At 36.1% G+C, this 17,880-nt stretch overlaps 1 protein-coding gene across 4 annotated transcripts in view; it reads right to left on the reverse strand.

The window, feature by feature from the left end:
* The window catches only part of LOC129807749 (brain tumor protein), a 132,075-nt gene that overhangs the window by 51,219 nt on the left and 62,976 nt on the right, over positions 1–17,880 (reverse strand). For 2 of the 4 annotated variants that reach the window (XM_055857211.1, XM_055857210.1), the window contains exons 2-3: positions 15,905–16,329; positions 5,656–13,387 (exon numbers count right to left, since the gene is read on the reverse strand). The exons of 1 other annotated variant lie outside the window; for it this stretch is intronic. In XM_055857211.1, coding sequence (XP_055713186.1) covers positions 10,634–13,222 — 2,589 coding nt within the window. In that variant the 5' untranslated portion in view covers positions 13,223–13,387; positions 15,905–16,329 and the 3' untranslated portion in view covers positions 5,656–10,633. Of the gene's footprint in view, positions 1–5,655; positions 13,388–15,904; positions 16,330–17,880 lie in introns of those variants that run through there. One more of the 4 variants, XM_055857212.1, reaches the window with a different exon arrangement.

Genomic DNA, 17,880 nt, shown 5'->3' on the forward strand with positions numbered 1-17,880 from the left:
TAAAGGAACTGAAAGAATATTTTGAGATCATTTGCTGCATGGGAAGCTTAATAATTACATATGACGCTGATGGATCTAAACAAATAAACTCGCACTCCAATTGCTGAGGATCAAATCCCGATTCTGTTCAGACATTTTAATTCTTTTTTTTTAATTAAGCGAAATCGCAAGTTCAGTTTTCCATAGCAGCCAATTGTTCATGAATTGCTAATGAATCAGTAGTAAAAAATTCTTAATCCAAAAGCTATAGATCAAATCTCGGTGGAGTTGCTACTATTTCTCTTTTTTTCAGCAAAATAATGTTTGATTTCCCTTAGCAGCAGATTTTTGAATATTTTCCTAATGATTTGTTTGTTATTTTTTTTTAATTCCACAAGTTACAAATTTTGTTTAGAGAAATTTTAAATATTTAAAAAGGAGAAAATATTTAAATAATTAATTTACGTTACAATTTTTTTTTCAAAGAGGAACTATAAGTTTACACAAATACCGCTGATGGATATAAAAATGTAACAAATTTTCACTTCAAGTGCTAGAGATCAAATCTCGACGAAGTTCTGAAATTTCTTTTTTTTTTAAGTATTTTCCGTCAAGTTTTCGATGCACATCGAATGTAATTTTCATGCGAAAAAATATTTTTAAAAAATTCTTGTCCTCGGCGAGTGGTCTTCAAAGTTGAAGCCAATTTCTCACTTTCACATACAAATGCGTATGGGAATTTTTCTGCACTCGTGATCGTTATGTTAAATATTTAAAAAGTGAGAAGTTTTTCCGTATTATAAGATACCTTTCCGTATGGAGAGATAAATATACTAAATTTGTGTTTAAATAATTTTTTTTCCTTGGAGCACTGTGAGCTGAGTTCGAGATCAATTTAGGAATTGGCTTCAAATAGCTACATATAAAAAGGCCAATTTGCCAGGCGCTTGAAAAAATTGATTGTGAGCATTTTCAACAGACTTCTGTTCGCTTGGTATATAATTTGAAGAGTTTTTGGGAGAATCAGAATGAGTGATGCCCAATTGCCCAAATTTCATCCAAGTAGAGGGAGTAAAAAATTGTGCCTCCACCCAGGCTTGAACTGGGGGCATTTCGCTGTCTAGGCGAATGCTCCAACCACTGAGCTATGAGGGCACCGGCTCTGATTGTCTTTGCCACTGATCTTAACCAATTGCCATGTGCACTTCAACTATCAAAAATTGATATTATGCTATTTCAGCAAAGTGAAAAAGTCGCATTCAAACTGCTTCGAGATCAAATCTCGACCCCGTCCGAATGAAAACATTTTTTTCAACATTTTTTTCTGTGAAAATTTCGAAGTTTTCGTGCATTTTGAATGAATTCCTTAAAAAGAAAATAAATAAAAAAGGTATTTTACAGTTCCAAGACTCACTTCTTCTTCAAAACCCCTAAGAGTAAGCGAGACAGACTATTCTCTCCACAAAAAAAATCCTCATGCGTAGCACCTAATTCCAAAAATAACAAGAAAAGAGAATGCTATATTTTTTGCACAATCCATAAATTCGAAAAAATAAAAACTCGCAATTTTACGAGCTCTGGAAGAGTTTAGAACGTATGCAGAAGTGAATAAGTTGCGTGTTTTCAATTCCGGCATATATTTTTTTGCATTACTTTGACCATCAATTGGCAAGAACTCCATTTATTTTTTTAATGTTAGTTACTTTCTGCATTAAAGTCTGCTAAGTGACTTTAGAACACCAAAGTGTCGACAGATTTTTTTTGGAAAGAAGACGATTGCGTGTAAAATATTTAATTGACAATCACTGTTCAAGTTTTTTTTTCTTGTCTCTCGAAGAATTTGTAAATTCATTATTATTATTAAGTGTATTTTTTTCTTTTTCTTTACGATCACTAAATTCTATTTTTGCTACGTTTTTTTTTCATGACTTTCTTCACATATTTTTTGATATCTTGCAACATCAATTTTTTACGTCAATCCTGAGGAATCTTTCATGTGATTTTTCACAGTGTACTTATGAAATAATCTCCGAAAGATTAAAATCTCTGGATTGAGGTGAAAATTGCAGAGTAAATTCGACAAAAAGCATTTGCAACAGTAACAATTTTTTTCACTCTTTTTAATGTTTACGTCCTAAAACAACTGCCAGTGAACGAGATATTCTAATCCTCTCTATCTAAATATATTTTGGTCAAATGGAACGAGGAATTATCTATCCTTTTCCACGGAATACTTCCCTATCCTTTTGCTTCTTTTTTTGGCGCGGTGAAGAACAACATTTTATTTTTTTCTGTTATCCTAAAAATCCCTTAAGAATAGAAGTTGTTCTAATTCCCTTTTTGTTCTGACTTAAAAATTCGTGTTTTGATGTGTCTTTAGTGTTTGTGGATGGAAGATTCTATGCATAAGTTCTCTATTCATTGTCAGTTCCCCACAAAGAAAAAAAAAATTATCTGATGTAAGAAAGAAAAAAAAATAGAGTCAATAGTAATAACGAATTGTTGACATTCTCCTTTGCTTTTTTTTTAACCGTCCTATCATTCTCATTTCACTAACAATTTCTTGTCAATTTACGTTTTTCTTCTTTCGCGCTGCTGTCTTATCACTTTTCCCTATCATTGTGTCAGGAAATTGTCTCTAGAGAGAGATTGGATTTCCTGGTTTTATTTACTTTTTTTTCGTTTGTCTTAAAAATTTGTGCCCAACACAGAAATCACCCAGAAATCCTCTATCATGGTCTTTTAATTTTTTTTGAGCACATTGGTCAGTAATAGAAAATTGACTTTCCTTCATTTTGTGCGACTTTTCTTTGCTTTTCAATATTTAGCGTGAATATAGACTGTTTCTTCGTCAATTAGTCCCATTCGTAACTTAGAAAATGTGTGATTACAAAAATAGGCCACGCCCCTCTAGAAGACAGGCCACGCCTTTCACCAGAACTGCGGAAAGATCCGTACTAGAACTGCGAAAAACTATTGGAAGAACTGTGAAAAAAATATGTAAAATCGTTGAACGTTGTGCAAAAGGAGTTTTTACTGAAACCACGCCCACTTCCTGTATATTACTGCCTTCACATAAATTTCTTGGAAAGCCAGCGCCCCTTACCCCAGAAGTATGTACTAGAACTCCAAATTTTATATTGTTTTTTAAGCAAAAGATGTCTTCAATGAAACCACGCCCACTTGATGTATATGACAAAATTTAACCGAAATCTCCTGGAAAGGTCACGTCTTTTACCATAAATCTGTGCTAAACCTTCCGACAAATTAATTTTTGAGTGAACTGCGAAAAAAATAAAATAAAATTGTTGAGTTTTGGGAAAAAAGGTTTAAGTGAAACCACGCCCACTTCCTGCAAATGACAAAGTTTAACCGCAGTCCCCTAGAGAGGTCACGTCTTTTACCAGAAATCTGTATTAAAATTGAGAACAAAATTACAAATAAACTGTAAAAAACACAAAATCGTTGAGCGTTGGGCAAAAGGAGTCTTTACTGAAACCACGCCCATTTGCTGTATATGACAAAGTTTAACCGTAATTCCCAATTCTTGCTAATCAGTAACGTATGAAAAATGCTCAATATTTTGTTAAAATAAGTTTCTGCAAGAAATACTCCTCATAAAGACAAGTAAGAGCATTATAATACCTTCCTTTTTTAAATAAAAGTTCTAAAAGGGGCGTGGCTAATTTTTACGGACCAGGTTTTAAAAATACATTACGAACGAATCAGAAAGACAACAACGACCTTTAAAATACAAAAGTAAAAAAAATCAACAGTATTTTATAAAAAAAAAATGCTTTAATGTTCCATAAAAAGGGGTTCCGGTCAGAATTCCGTAAGGTAGGATCCCCAAAATGTGCGATTTCGATCTTACCAGAACTTTGAACATTCGGTTCTCTTTTTTTGGCTATCTCAGGAAAATACCTAATTTCAGATATTATTTTACAGAGTATGCAGGGCCCGCCTCATTTACTAAGTTCTGAAAATTATTAATGCGAAATACTGCACATTTCGAAATGGGCGTGGTCAATTGTTGTTGAAGGAGAGGATATGAGACCCCTTTTCTTGAAAAAAAAAAAAAAAAAAAAAAAAAAAAAAAAAAAAAAACAGCGGAAAATATATTTACGCAACTAACGAAGAAATTTCTACCAGAAATTTTTATTAAAAAAAACTTTATAAAAAATGTTTTGTTGTAATAAATGCCTTTAGGGGCGTGGTCAGTATTTCTAGGAGTCTAGAATTTCGAGTTTTGGACAAGAAAACTCGTTTGAAACTTTATATGAAAAATGGGGGTTGGGGGTGTGGAAAAAATGTATACTCCAAAAGGGACCTCTAGCAAATATATATGCAAATTCTGCAGGGGCGTGGTCGTTACTGTTCCAGGCGGAGTTTAAAAAGTAAAATTCTTTAAAGTTAAAGGCAAATAAAAATAGTTCAGTAAAGATTTTGTTTGAAATAAAGAATATTTATGTTTTTGAACTGTCAATTTTAAAGAAGACGTGACAAAAATTACTGCAAATTCGAAAGAGGCGTGGCCAATTTCTCTTCTAGGCGGAGTTTGAAACGCCAAATCCTCTGAAAATTAAAACATAAAAAGGTTGGTTTATCGAAGATTTTGTTCTAAATTGAGAACATTCAGATTTTTAACTGTAATATTTATAAATGCGTAACAAAGATTAATGCAACTTCTTAAGGGGCGTGGTCTATTTCTCTTCTATACAGAGTTTAAATGGTGAAATTCTCTGTCAATAGAGGCAGAAAAGGACAGTTAACCAAGGATTTTGTTTGTAATAGAGAATATTCAAACTTCCAACTCTAATTTTTAAAGAAGGCGTGGAAAAGATTAAGACAACTTCTTAAGGGGGCGTGGCAAATATTACTACTGGGCGGGACATAAAATCAATTTTATCTGCGAAATTTCTAGAAAAGATTCAGCTCTATTTTCCCGCTAGATATCGAAGTAAAAAAGTCGCATAGAGTAAAGTAAAGCCTTTTAAAAAAAATCCCTAGTTTAAGATAAAACTAAAATGCCTAAAATTAGTTATAGAGTTATTGCATTTCATGGAATATTTCAACTAGTTTAAAATCAACTTATAAGTTAAAAATTTGTGGTCTTTCTGTTCTCACTATTTTCTATTTTGGAAATAAAGTTTTCAGTTCTTAAAATGTGTTTTTTTTTCTTGCTTCCTCATTTAATTTATTGATTTTATCTATCAACCTTCTAATTTTAAAATACTCTTATTTTTTAAGTTCGGATGCAGCTTTTTTTTCTGAAGTTATGGATTGGGTTTTTTGTAACATTAACATCCCAAAAATATTTTTTTTTGCTTATTTTTCACTCACTTTCATTTTTTTTTTAGACACTTGATTAGTTATTTATTATTTTTTTTCATCTTATTATACTTAAAACCTTATTTCTTAATCAGTTTCTTTTTTCGTAGTCAAAAATATCAACCAAGTTTTTTCATCATGATTTTTTTTCTCTTCTTTACCATTTACCCTTCAAATACTTTTATCATTTTTTCACCTTCTTTTTTCTTTAGATTTATTTAATAAAAACGACTGACTATTGGAAAAAAGTGTGCTAACATTATTCATGTGTGCATATTAATAAGTTTAATGTATATATCGGTCGTATCATACTGCTTATTTGTTTCATTTTTATCTATTTACATCTTTTTACCACCCATTTCTATCATCATTTTATCATTTCATTGTGATTGTATATGAGAGCCCTACACAAACAATATATCAATAGTCAATTATTCAATAAATATTAAGTATTATTAATAATATTGGTAAAAATATGATCAAAAATACTTCTATTTACATTCCCTAGTCACGCATATTACTATTTTTTCCTTTATTTGCGACACGTTTCTTGTTCTTTTTTTTATTTGTGCTAAAAATAATCCACAAAAAAATTCGAGGGAAAGAAATATTTTATTTAAAACTCTAGAAAATAGAAAAAGACTTTGTCAAAAAAAATAATATAGAAAGAAATATAAAATAAATGCAGCACGTACAAAAAAAAGTATTTTTATATTTCTTCCAATAAATTAAGTTTACTAAAAAAATCAAAATAAAAAAAAACAAACCAAAAACAAACAAAAATAACAGCATTACAATACTATATATTTTACAAATAATTCTTTTTACCATATTTTTTTTTGTGTTGCAAATCTCCCACTTTTCCCAATTAGCACACATTTAGTTAATACTTGATGCTTAATTTCTTTTTCATTTATTAAATTACTTATTAAAAGATTGTTTTCTATTTTTCCATCCTCTTTAGTAATTCCCATTCCCAATTAGAATATTCACCATCTTCACCGAAAGAAAGTAAAATATTTTCGCTATTAAATTCATTTTTATTAACCAAAGAAAAATCCGTTTCAGTTACCTTTTTTTTTAAATATTCCTCCTAAATGCCAATTGATTTAATAGAATTTCGAAAATTATAAAATATACATCTCATGCCAATTTGTTCTAAAGGATATTTTCTGTTTTTTTTTCTCCCATTTCCAAAAAAAACAGAAAACAAATTTCACTAAGTCTCTGCGTATTTTTTTCTTCATTATATAATTTCTATACACAAATTTTCATTTAAAAAATTCGACACAAAAAGCCAACGACGCCAAACATTTTTTTCTCTAATACAAGTTCTTAAAATACTTTTTTTTCTTGTTAAAATTGTTACGCATTCAATTCTCTTAAGTTTCTTTTATCAATTTTATCTTTGTTTTTTTGGAAATAAACCCTACGTCAAACGTAAAAATAATAAAACTATTAATTGAACTTCATATTTTTGCTTGGCAAAATGAGGTTATGTTGAAAAGTTAGGTTATGTTAGACATAACCTAGAAAAAAAACTGAAATATGTTGCAGATGGCAGAAATTTTGATATTTCTCACTCATTTGCAAGTTTTATTACTAATTGGAACGTCAGAATCATAAAAAGGCATTTTTCACATTAAGGCTATAATTCATGAGAGCAACTCATAGGTTGATAGAGGCACTCTCATCTTGGGAGTTCTAGGACAATGATTTTGTCGAGGACCTCCTTAAACTACCGTCTGGAGCTTAAAGAGGTCTATCAGGCCCCCAGGGAAGCCAGAACGTACAGGGAACCTTCCCTAAGCCATGATGGGTCACTAAGGACGTCTTATTGGTCCCAAGGCAGGAAAGAAGGAACACTACTTAGCTAATTGTGGGATATTTAGAAGTCCTATCCCAGGTTCCTATCCAAAGATTTTCGGTGTAGAGGCTGGGTTACTAAGGACAAGGACGTCCTATTGGTCCCTGGTCAGGGAAAAAGAAATCTCTTTAGGGTACTCCAAAGCCCTAACCGAAGTCCAGAGCTATGCTGGATTAGTAAGGAAAGGAAAGAAAGAACACCCTTTAGCAAATTAAGGTACTCCAAAGCCCTAACCAAAACTCCAGACTCCGGACCTAAAAGCTGGGTCACAAAGGACGACCTAATAGTTTCTAGACAGGGAAGAAAAAATATTCTATAGCTCATTAAGAAGTACCCCAAAGTCCTAACCAAAGTCCAGGCCCTAGGTCCAGACCCTGGCTTATTAAGGACGACCTACTGGTCCTGGGACAGGAAAGAAGAAAATCTCTTCAGCTAATTCTAGGGTACTTCAAAGCCCTCCTCAAAATGTAGACACTGGGTGCAGACGCTGGGTGTCAAGGACGTCCTATTGGTCCCGGGACAGGGAAAAAGAAAAACCCTTTTGCTAATTTTAGGGTACTCTAAAGTCCTAACCAAAGTCCAGACTCCGGGTCCGGGTCTAAACGCTGAGTTACTAAGAACGTCCTATTGGTCTCTAGATAGAAAAGACAGAACTCTTTAGCTAATCGTGGGGTACTCTAAAGTCCTAACCAAAGCCCAGACTCCGGGTCCGGGTCCAGACACTGCGTTACTAAGGACGTCTTATTAGTCTCTGGAAAAGGAAGAAGAAAATTCTTTAGCTAATTAGGGTACCTCAAAACCCTAACCAAAATCCAGACTCTAGGTCCAGACCCTGGCTTATTAAGGACGTTCTATTGGTCCCGGGATAGGGAAAAAGAAAAACCCTTTAGCTAATTTTGGGGTACTCTAAAGTAATAACCAAAGTCCAGAGTCCGGGTCCGGGTCTAGAGGCTGAGTTACTAAGGACGTCCTATTGGTCTCTAGATAGAAAAGACAGAACTCTTTAGCTAATCGTGGGGTACTCTAAAGTCCTAACCAAAGTCTAGACTCCGGGTCCAGACACTGGGTTACTAAGGACGTCTTATTAGTCTCTGGGAAAGGAATTTGAAAATTCTTTAGCTAATTAGGGTACCCCAAAGCCCTAACCAAAGTCCAGACTCTGGGTCCAGACCCTGGCTTATTAAAGACGTCCAATTATTCTGTGGACAGGAAAAAAGGAATACTTTTTACCTCATTGTGGGGTACTCCAAAGCCCTACCCAAAATCCAGACTCTGGGTCCAGACCCTTGCTTATTAAGGACGTTCTATTAGTCCCGGAACAGGCAAAAGGAAAAACTCTTTAACTAATTGTGGGATACTACAAAGCCCTATTCAAAGTACAGACTCTGGGTCCAAACTCTGGGTTACTAAGGACGTCCTATTGGTGTCCGTAGAAGCAAGAAAACTCTAGCTAATTAGGGTACTCCGAAGCTCTGACCAAAAGTCCAGACTCTGGATCTGAAAGATGAGTCAAAGGACGTCCAATTGACCTCTGGACAGGAAAGAACGAACACTCTTTAGTCAACTGTGAGGTACCCCAAAGCCCTATTCAAAGCCCAGACCCTGGGCACAGACGCAGGGACACTAAGGACGTCCTTTTGTCTCTGGACAGAGAAGAAAGAACGCTCTTTAGCTAATTAAGTTACTCCAAAGCAGCCAGAAACCCCAAGTAGAATTGGACAGAGCTAGGATCCCCAGGGAAAACCAAAGAGCAGAAACGGAACCAGCACATCCAGGAACCCCCTAGGTCCCTTCCTCGACAATTTATAAGGTCTATTTTTTTACTTGGCTAACCTAAAAATCCTTGAAGAGAGATTCTCCAATGAAATATAGGTTATGTAGCAAACTGAGGTTATATTGCTGACCACTAAACCTAGAAAACCTTTCCAAAGTGACGAAAACTTCATTATTTGTTCTAGGAAGGGATTTTCTTGAGAATTTTCAGTCAGTTTTCCTTTTGTAATATCAGTAATCTAGGTTATGTTTTCTCCTCTAGGTTTTCTTTTTTCAAAATCTCCGTAATTAGCTTCCAAATGGAAAAACTAATGAGGAAATTTGCTTCAGGATAAGAAACGTAGGAGTTTGAGCCATTAATAAAAGGGACTTTGTAGATTTCTTGGTTAACTTAACCTCACTTTCACCAATCGATGAAAGCGATGAAGAGAAGGATGTTACCTTCCTGAAACGATCAAATTAGTAAGAAGAAATCCATCTGAGCGAGAATTTTCAGTTTGCCGCCAAGAGCATACTTCAATTTTGGGGTTAGACCCAACCTAACCTCAAATTTCAAAATAACCTCAAAACCAAGTAAAAAATGAGCTCATTTCCCGATTGTGATTTCCATTTCCTTTGGGAATCTCTTTAATTTTAAATACTGCAGCACTTCTAAAAATTTTTCATTTTAAAAATCTTGGTTCGGAGATTTTGCGGAGATCTCAGTGTTGAAAAATTGCTAATACCCTAACCGTCCATAAATTACTTTCTTTCCACCCTTACTTTTACGCTTAACACTTGGATTTTTTTTCATGAGATTAATATAGAGAGATAGGCGTGAATTCAGTCCGATAGAATTGTGTTATTTTTGTTTTCATTTCTTTTTTTTTTAATTATTATTATTATTATAATTCTGGTCATGAAAAAGAGACACAAGATACTTACTACGTATAGTGGAGAATAAGTAAGAATATAGTTTTTTGTGTATTCTCTTCCATTGCCAAATTTACTTTGATTTGAAAGTAATTTAAATATGTATAGATTCTTTACACATTTTTTGGTTAAAATTTCTTTTTTTTTGTTTGTCTTTTAGAAAATTGTTTCACTATGAAAAGTACAAAAATATATTTGTTAGATTTTATTCTTCTTTTTTTCTCATCTTTTCGTTTCATCTGCTTTCAACCTTGTCTCAAAAACCGAAAGACTGTTTTTTTCTTCTGTTAATGTGCTTATCCGAAGCATTTTGTATGCTAATTGCTGTTTACCGTCACTTTCACGCTCTTCAACCTTTTTTTTTGCGCGCGGAGTTAGGAGTTCAATTATTGAATAATCATTTCATCATTATTTTTTAATACAAACAACACCTTTTTTACATCGTTGATTTCAAATTGGTTTCTTCATCTTCAAATTTCATTACCTTCACGATTTACTTCTTCGAGAATTCTTTACATTTTTTTTTAAATATTTCGATTAATAAAAAAATAATAAAATTAAAAAAAACAACATTCAAAAATAAAAATGGAATAAGTATGTTCATGGAGTTTTTTATAAAAAATAAGAGATGGGTTCGTAGGAAGATTAAGTTTTTATGTTGTCAAAGGTTGGGTTTTGTTGTTGTTGTGGAAAGGGAAGAGGGTGGATCTATTTGAAAGGATAGATGTCATGATTCCCCGTGGTTCTCTTCCCTCTCCGCATGGCTTTGTCCTAGAGCCCCAACGGTGGCACTTGTACATACCGGTAGATGTAGAGACGGTAATCCTTGCTGGCTAGCACAACACTTCCATCATCCATGAGAGCAACATCAAAGCACTGAGCATGCTTCACTTTGCTCTCAAGTGCCGACACTAGTTGACCATCTTGCGTAAAGATGGTCAAATTGAAGTTATTGTGATTGTCTGCAATGAGAATCTCTCCGGCGGCATTGATACCAACCCCAATGGGATAGTTGGTAATACCTTCCCCACCGATCTGCCTCAGGAATACTCCTTCGTAGTTGAAAACCTTGACGCAGTGTGCACGATTGTCGCTTATGAAGATTTCCTGTTTGTCATTGACAACAACCCCATTGGGAAACTCCAGATGTTTACTACAACCAAACTTCTGAAGTACATTCCCAGATTGATCAAAGATAATCACTCGCATCACTTTGCACTCCACCACAATGATCCTTCCTTTGTTGTCAACCGTCACTCCACGCGGATGCTGCAAGATATTAGCTCCGAACTTCCTTACAAATTGCCCATACTGATTGTAAATCTGAATCTGATGCGTTGGCGAACGTTCCGTCACGATGATATCACCCGACGTACGAACAACGGCAACTCTGTTTGGATACAGAAGTTGCCCGTCGCGTTTACCGCATTCGCCAAACTGGAACTTGAATCTACCCTCCTTATCGAAGATCTGAATTCGATGATTGTTCGTATCGGCAACGATGATGTCATTCTGGGCATTTACCGCAACACCACTAGGTTCAGTAAATTGCCCTTCCATCACACCAAACTCCCCAAATTTGCAGTGATAGATCATCTTTTGACGCTTTATCTGCGATTTGGGCGGAAAGATGCTGGTTGACATGAGTTTGGACGTGAGATCAATCACCGAATCCGTTGCACCTTGATTACCCGGTGCAAGTGGTATGGTGTACTGATCGGACAAACTATTGAAGATATTGTCTGATCCACCATTGCTCCACTTCTCGTATGGGTTCACTTGGATGTTGACGTCACCGACGAAAGGACCCAAACTATTAACCGAGTTGAATCGCTTCGAGATGATATTGGAATCAAAGGACATGGTTGATTGTGTCTGCGGCTGTGGTTGTATGATAGACGAGGTCGTTCCATTGGCGAAAGGTCTGTCAATTGCATGACAACCATTAGTTAAGATATGTCCCTGTGACTGTGGTTGTATGTTGACATTGAGACTCCCAGTACTAGATGTTGGCGAACTACCATTCGTCAAGATGCTATTGCTTGTTGGTCTTGCAATTGGTGGTTGTTTAGTCGGAGCCTCACTGCTCGATCTGATATAGCCGAATGTATTGCGTACACCCACCTGAATGGCCTGATAGTTCGATACAAATTCCAATTCGTACGTCGACTGCAAATCCTGTATATACCCCATGAATGACTGAAGTTTGTTCTCCATCAACTTCCTCAGCATTATCGTCTCCGCCAAACCCGCATGCTTCGTCAACCTCTCCACAAATTCACAACTCTGCAGCACCTTATCAATGTGCTCCTGTGACTTCGTCACCAGTACCGACTGCGAAAGTGTCTTGGCATTGTAGAAACTCTCCAGTTCCTTCAACAGATCCTGCTTCCTGTCATCCAGCAGCGAACGATAGAAATTATGCGTCTCATTGATTTCCGTCTGTGCCTTGTGGTACTGCACCTGAATCCTTGCTGTATTGTGCTCGGCATTCTTCACCATTGCCCTCATATCAGTTGCCTTACCCCGTACATCCGTCACCAACTGCAGCAGACTCTCAATCTGCTTCGGTGTACCATCATTCACATGTTCACAGTCATGCAAACCACTCGGATGATCCGCCACAATGCAATCCTTGCAAACAGTCACACTGCACGTACGACAGTAGAATTTCAACAATTCACTCTTATGACGCGTACAGAAGTACGAATTTGTCGGTTTTGTCGGTGCTGCTGTATTGGAACTCGTTGGTCCACCCAACAAACCACCACCGTCAACCAAGAGTGAACTCAAACCACTACCTCCCGTACCACTAGCAGCACTACCACTGAGCAATGACGTCATATTGTTAGCCTTATTAAGCAACGAAGTCTCATCCTTAAGACTGAGCGCCAGTCGATGTGACTCGAAACCATTCATAATGTCAACTTGCTGATGCAACTGCGAAGGATGCTGCTGAGATGACACTGTAGCCTGCAATTGTCCGTCACTGCCAATCCGGAAGACACTGTGACCGTCAAAGCAGTGCATAAATTGATGAGCTGTCACACAGTTGGAACACAAATAGTTGGCACAATCGATACACTTGGCAACAGCATCCAACTGCTTACTCTTGCATCCCGTGCAACGGGGACAAATTACACGTTCACTCGATGACGCTGTCTGACTACTCGGTGCTGAGGAGGATTCCAGACCGTTCAGCGGAAAATCGTCACAGATGGCCGAATCGGAAACCGTTGGTGATGATCCACTCAGTGTCAGTGGTGAATCCGATAGGTAATCAGTTTGTTCACCAAATGACCTAATTGAATTAGTTGCACCTGGCAAAGAGTCCAGAGATGGTGTTGGAGACGTTGCCATTTTCCACAGTCACAAACCAATTCATTTGTTCAGATGTAGGAAAGCCAAAGAATGGGGTGGATGATTATTCAAAATATCACGCAACACACGCTCTCTCTCTCTTCCGTTTCGTTGCCTTTCCAACAAAGCCGTGATGTTTTAAGTGGGGTTTTTTGGACGATATTCCTGAAAAATTAGCTGAATTACCACATAAATCCTTTGAAAACATCCCCTTAAAAGCAAAACACTCAGAACACTGAGAGAAAAATTATTGAAATTCATTTTTGGAAAGAGAATCTACAGAGTTCTAAGTAACGTCTAAATGTCCACCGCCGTCTTAGTATTATTAACTAACCTTCGGTAAAAAAAAACGGTAGCACGGATCGGAGGCAAGGAAGAGTCGTTGTTTTCTCTTTAACGAAATGGGGTTAGAATTATGAATAGAATTGTATCTAATCTTCTGGAATACTATATTCGGATGAATCATAAGGAGGAAGTCCTGATGATCCCTGATGAAGACAGCTGAGATAATGCTTAGAAGCTAATACACAGTTTGTCTAATAGAAGAAGGGCGAGAGGACGTCTAAGAATTTTCCAGTACTTGGAAAGGATGATGCCAGGCCCAGTATCTTGTAAATTATTCGCAAAGGATAAGAGGTAGGAAGGTCACATCTTCTATCTCTGTACAATATTTGCCCCAAACACTTACCGTAGATGCGGGTGACTTTGCCCCCTACTTTACGTAAGCTTCTCTTTAATTCAAATCTTTAAGAACGGTCCTCGCCGATCAGACATGGTAGATCGGATCGATAAAGACCATCCTTAAGTGCGAGAATTAAAGTGCGGGAATCAAAGTCATCCACGGAAGACAAAGTCACCAGCATCTACGGTAAGATTGAGACGTAGGACATAAGAATTGAGTAGAAGGCATATGACTTAAGATAAGCCCCTTCTTACGCACGTTAGATAGGGAATTCCAAAGGATGACACCTTGGATTAAAAAAAACAATTGCGAAAATGGCGACTTCCTGAACAGGGCACACGGAAATACGAAGACCTGACAGAAAATCTAGACACTAAGAGCTGCGCAAAGTACCAGGCCTACCGGAGCCTACCGGTGCAAAGAAGCCGGGAAATAAAGTCAGCCACACGAACTTCAGGATATAAGAACAGTGGTAGACCAAAAACGGAATCAGCGAAATCAGGAACCTGATCGTATTTGCGGAATTCGAAAACGTTACGCAAACAAGAGTGGAAGTCCGGAAGAAAAGAGTCCAATTTTCCTAGGAGTAAGGCTTTGAAAGCATCGCAAAGTGCGCATCATAAAAAAGACCTTAGAACACTTCGAACAACAGACTGACTAGAAAAAATCCGTTAGAATCCGTTAATGAAGTGGTGTCGTCCTAGAGAGAAATCTAAGTCGAAATAGCTGAATCGGGTAAACAAGATCTCGATCAGGAACATCTCAAAATCGAGAGGAGAAATGTTTTAGGAATGACTGAAAATCGGAAAGTGTAGAGAGATATTCTGACTGTAGAAAGTCTGTGGCCCTATTACAAATAAACCGTTTGAAAATAGAAGATGTGAGAACAAGATCAACTAAGCACTTAGAAGAGGGAACTCAGGAGCTGACTGGTAGTGGCAGTCCAACGAGGTTACCCTTGTTAAGGCATATTCATTATTAGGCTTTAAAGATGCATACCCTTTACCTCCTACTCAGGAAGCTGACCCCAGGGGCAAGGCACTTTGCATACCCAATCAGTCTTTAGGGGTTCAAAATAGCGACAGGGACTTTAGTCGTGGAACCCTGAACGATTCTTGTAACAAGCTACTAAGAGGCTAATACGGGCTTCAGACATAAGACTTTACATATAGCTTTATTACTTTATTTTCTTTCTGAAACCCATTTCGTTTTTTGAAAACTTAAATTCAGAATTGGATTTTCAAAGGTAAATGGCCTATTAGGTTCTCAAAAAGCAATAAAACTGATCGATATTTAAGATTTGGACACCTTCGGGAACTGAGCTAAACCTCTGGTCTGAAGACCGCTTAACATTAGAAATGCTCTTAGGAGAAATCGTGCAGATCCCAGTGACATTCATGATATCAATTAAACTTAAGTATGGTCTTCATCGATCCAATCTATCATGTCTGATCGATGAGAATCGTTCTTAAACATTAGAATTAAATAAAAGCTTACATACAGGAGGGGGTCAAAGTCACCGACAGGGGACAAAGTTATGAAGTCAAGCGACACTTACGGTGACAGCTACATTTTCAATATCCAGCTGTCAATACATCGAGCAAATATGGACATAGAATTCTATGTTAATCTTTTCATGTATTTCTGGTCTTTTTCACAGATCTAAAGGGAAACGGTTAAGTGCGAATTTTGAAGCTTCGATTTACGAAAAAATCATCCAAAATGTTTCTCATTGTACATCTGCGATGTGTATTGCAAAAGAAACAAAATTAACATCGACATAGTCTTAAAAAACGGTTTTAATGTTTATTTCTTAATTTTAACTTCTTAGAAAAAGTTCTTTAAATTTTTTCAAGCAAACAGTGGTTTTGAAAAAAACATAGAAAACAGTTAGGAAAACATAGAAACATCGAAAAAACATAGAACTCTAAATTTTCTTTAAATTAAGTTTTCTCTTCCGCAAATTAATTTCAATAATTAAATTTCTCAGTGATACTTACACACAATTCCTCAAGTTTATCTTTCGTCCTGACTCCAATTCTGTCTACAGAGGCTCTCCCATGAAAATATCCTAAGGGAATTCCGGACTAAAATCTTTCGTCGTCGTTCAGCACATTTAATTTTATATAGAAAAATTATTTTACAGGATTCTATTTACTTTTTCTTGTAACCTTATGGACCTCTCTCTTTTCACTTCACTTCCTTCAATTTAATTCCTTTCAACTGTTCAACACTTTTCGCTTTTTTTTTCTTTGTAGATATTTATCTCACACTTTTCACTTTTCTTTTTAAATTAATTTAAATTATATATAGAATTTTATTATGTTTTTTTTTTCGTTATTCGTCTAGCACATTGCTATATCATCTGTGTCCTCTATCGCTGTACATGTAGCGCTTTTCTCTTTTGTGCAACTCGGACGTTTTTCTGTTGAATAAAAAGAAATCTGCCATAAGTCAATTTTTCCGAGAAAATAAAGTTTTGAAGGACATGTGGGATGAGGAAGAGGAAGAGGAAATCTCACAAATGCATCAACTTTTGCCACTTTAGTTGTCCAAATTCCGATCACACTTCATTTATGAGAAAACCCTGAGAGATACACACTCGAATCCAAAAGAGTGAAAGAAGGCAGTTAAAACAACAACAACATTATGTCTCTTTTTTCTGTATATATATCATAATCCACATAATAATCAACTCCCAAGGAGACTCTTTATTTTCTGCTTGACTCCCTCTCTTTCCTCCATATCGTCAGAGACACAACAAAACACTCTCCATTGCACATTTTCCAACCCAGAGAGAAAGAAAAGTAACAACAAATATGTTTAACAATGCTACAACGTCAGTAAAAAAAAAGTGCCCAGCCAACAGACAGAGTTGTACAAAAAAAAAACCGCCATACACTATGACTCTACTAAATGGAGGGAATTTTTATGCAACAACAAATTCCGGCCAATTTCTTTTTAGACTACAATTATATGCGCCATGTGAATGTGTGTTCAACACTATTTAAAAATATAGTATATATGAAACAAGTTGAGAGTGAATTAATACAATATAAAAAAAAAGAACGACGGGCGTGCTTTTCGTCTGAGACTTCTATTACATAAAAATAAATACAATTTTGTACTACATAATACACCATTTGGCCAATTGAAGCCAGTGCAAGAGATCACGAGAGAAAGAGTACCAAAGCCAGTAAAAGATATTGCTCACTGATTTTTTTTTTCTTTTCTTAAAAATTTCATTGTGGGTTTCACTCACTGGAAGCCACAAGTCTTTTTCTTCAATTCTTCTGTTATTTTTCCATTTTTTTTTTACAATGTAAAAATACCAAAAAGGGGGAATAAATGCAATTATGAGGGAATACTAAGAAGAAATTTGCACAGAAAAAGAGCATTATTTCAAGTGGAAGGAAAATCCAGCAACAAAAGTGAAGAAGACACATTTTCAGACAAAGAAGTTACAATCTTGAGGCGAAAATTGTATAAAAACTGTTCTTCCTCCCCAGAATGTTTCACAAACTGCAGCTTTTTGCAACTAATAGCGTCAGCACATTCAGTTTTGTTTTGCAAACATGTTCTTTTCGATATAGCTGAGAGTGAGAGACGATTAAAACAAGCTTACTCTTCCTAAATACAAAAGAAGTATGTAATAATGCAAAACAGTAGAATCAGATATAGATTTTCTCTTCTTTTTCTCAATAATCATTTACTGAACTAGAGGCCAAACGGTATGAGATATCGACTTCCGATCTTCAGGACCCCCCCCCCCATAAGTCTATAATACCAACTATCGGAATCCCGGGCTTAGCAACAGGTTAGCAGTCCACTTCAAAAAGATATTCGAAGTTTCTTAGAAAAATTCTGAATCTGATACAACCGCTTTGTCCTAGGTCTGCTCCGAATGCCTTGTGATCTTTCAACACGAAGAACCTAGCTCCTCACGAACGGCTACATTCCTCACTCGATCTCGACG

Source organism: Phlebotomus papatasi, chromosome 3, assembly GCF_024763615.1.
Source record: "Phlebotomus papatasi isolate M1 chromosome 3, Ppap_2.1, whole genome shotgun sequence".
Taxonomy (NCBI): domain Eukaryota; kingdom Metazoa; phylum Arthropoda; class Insecta; order Diptera; family Psychodidae; genus Phlebotomus; species Phlebotomus papatasi.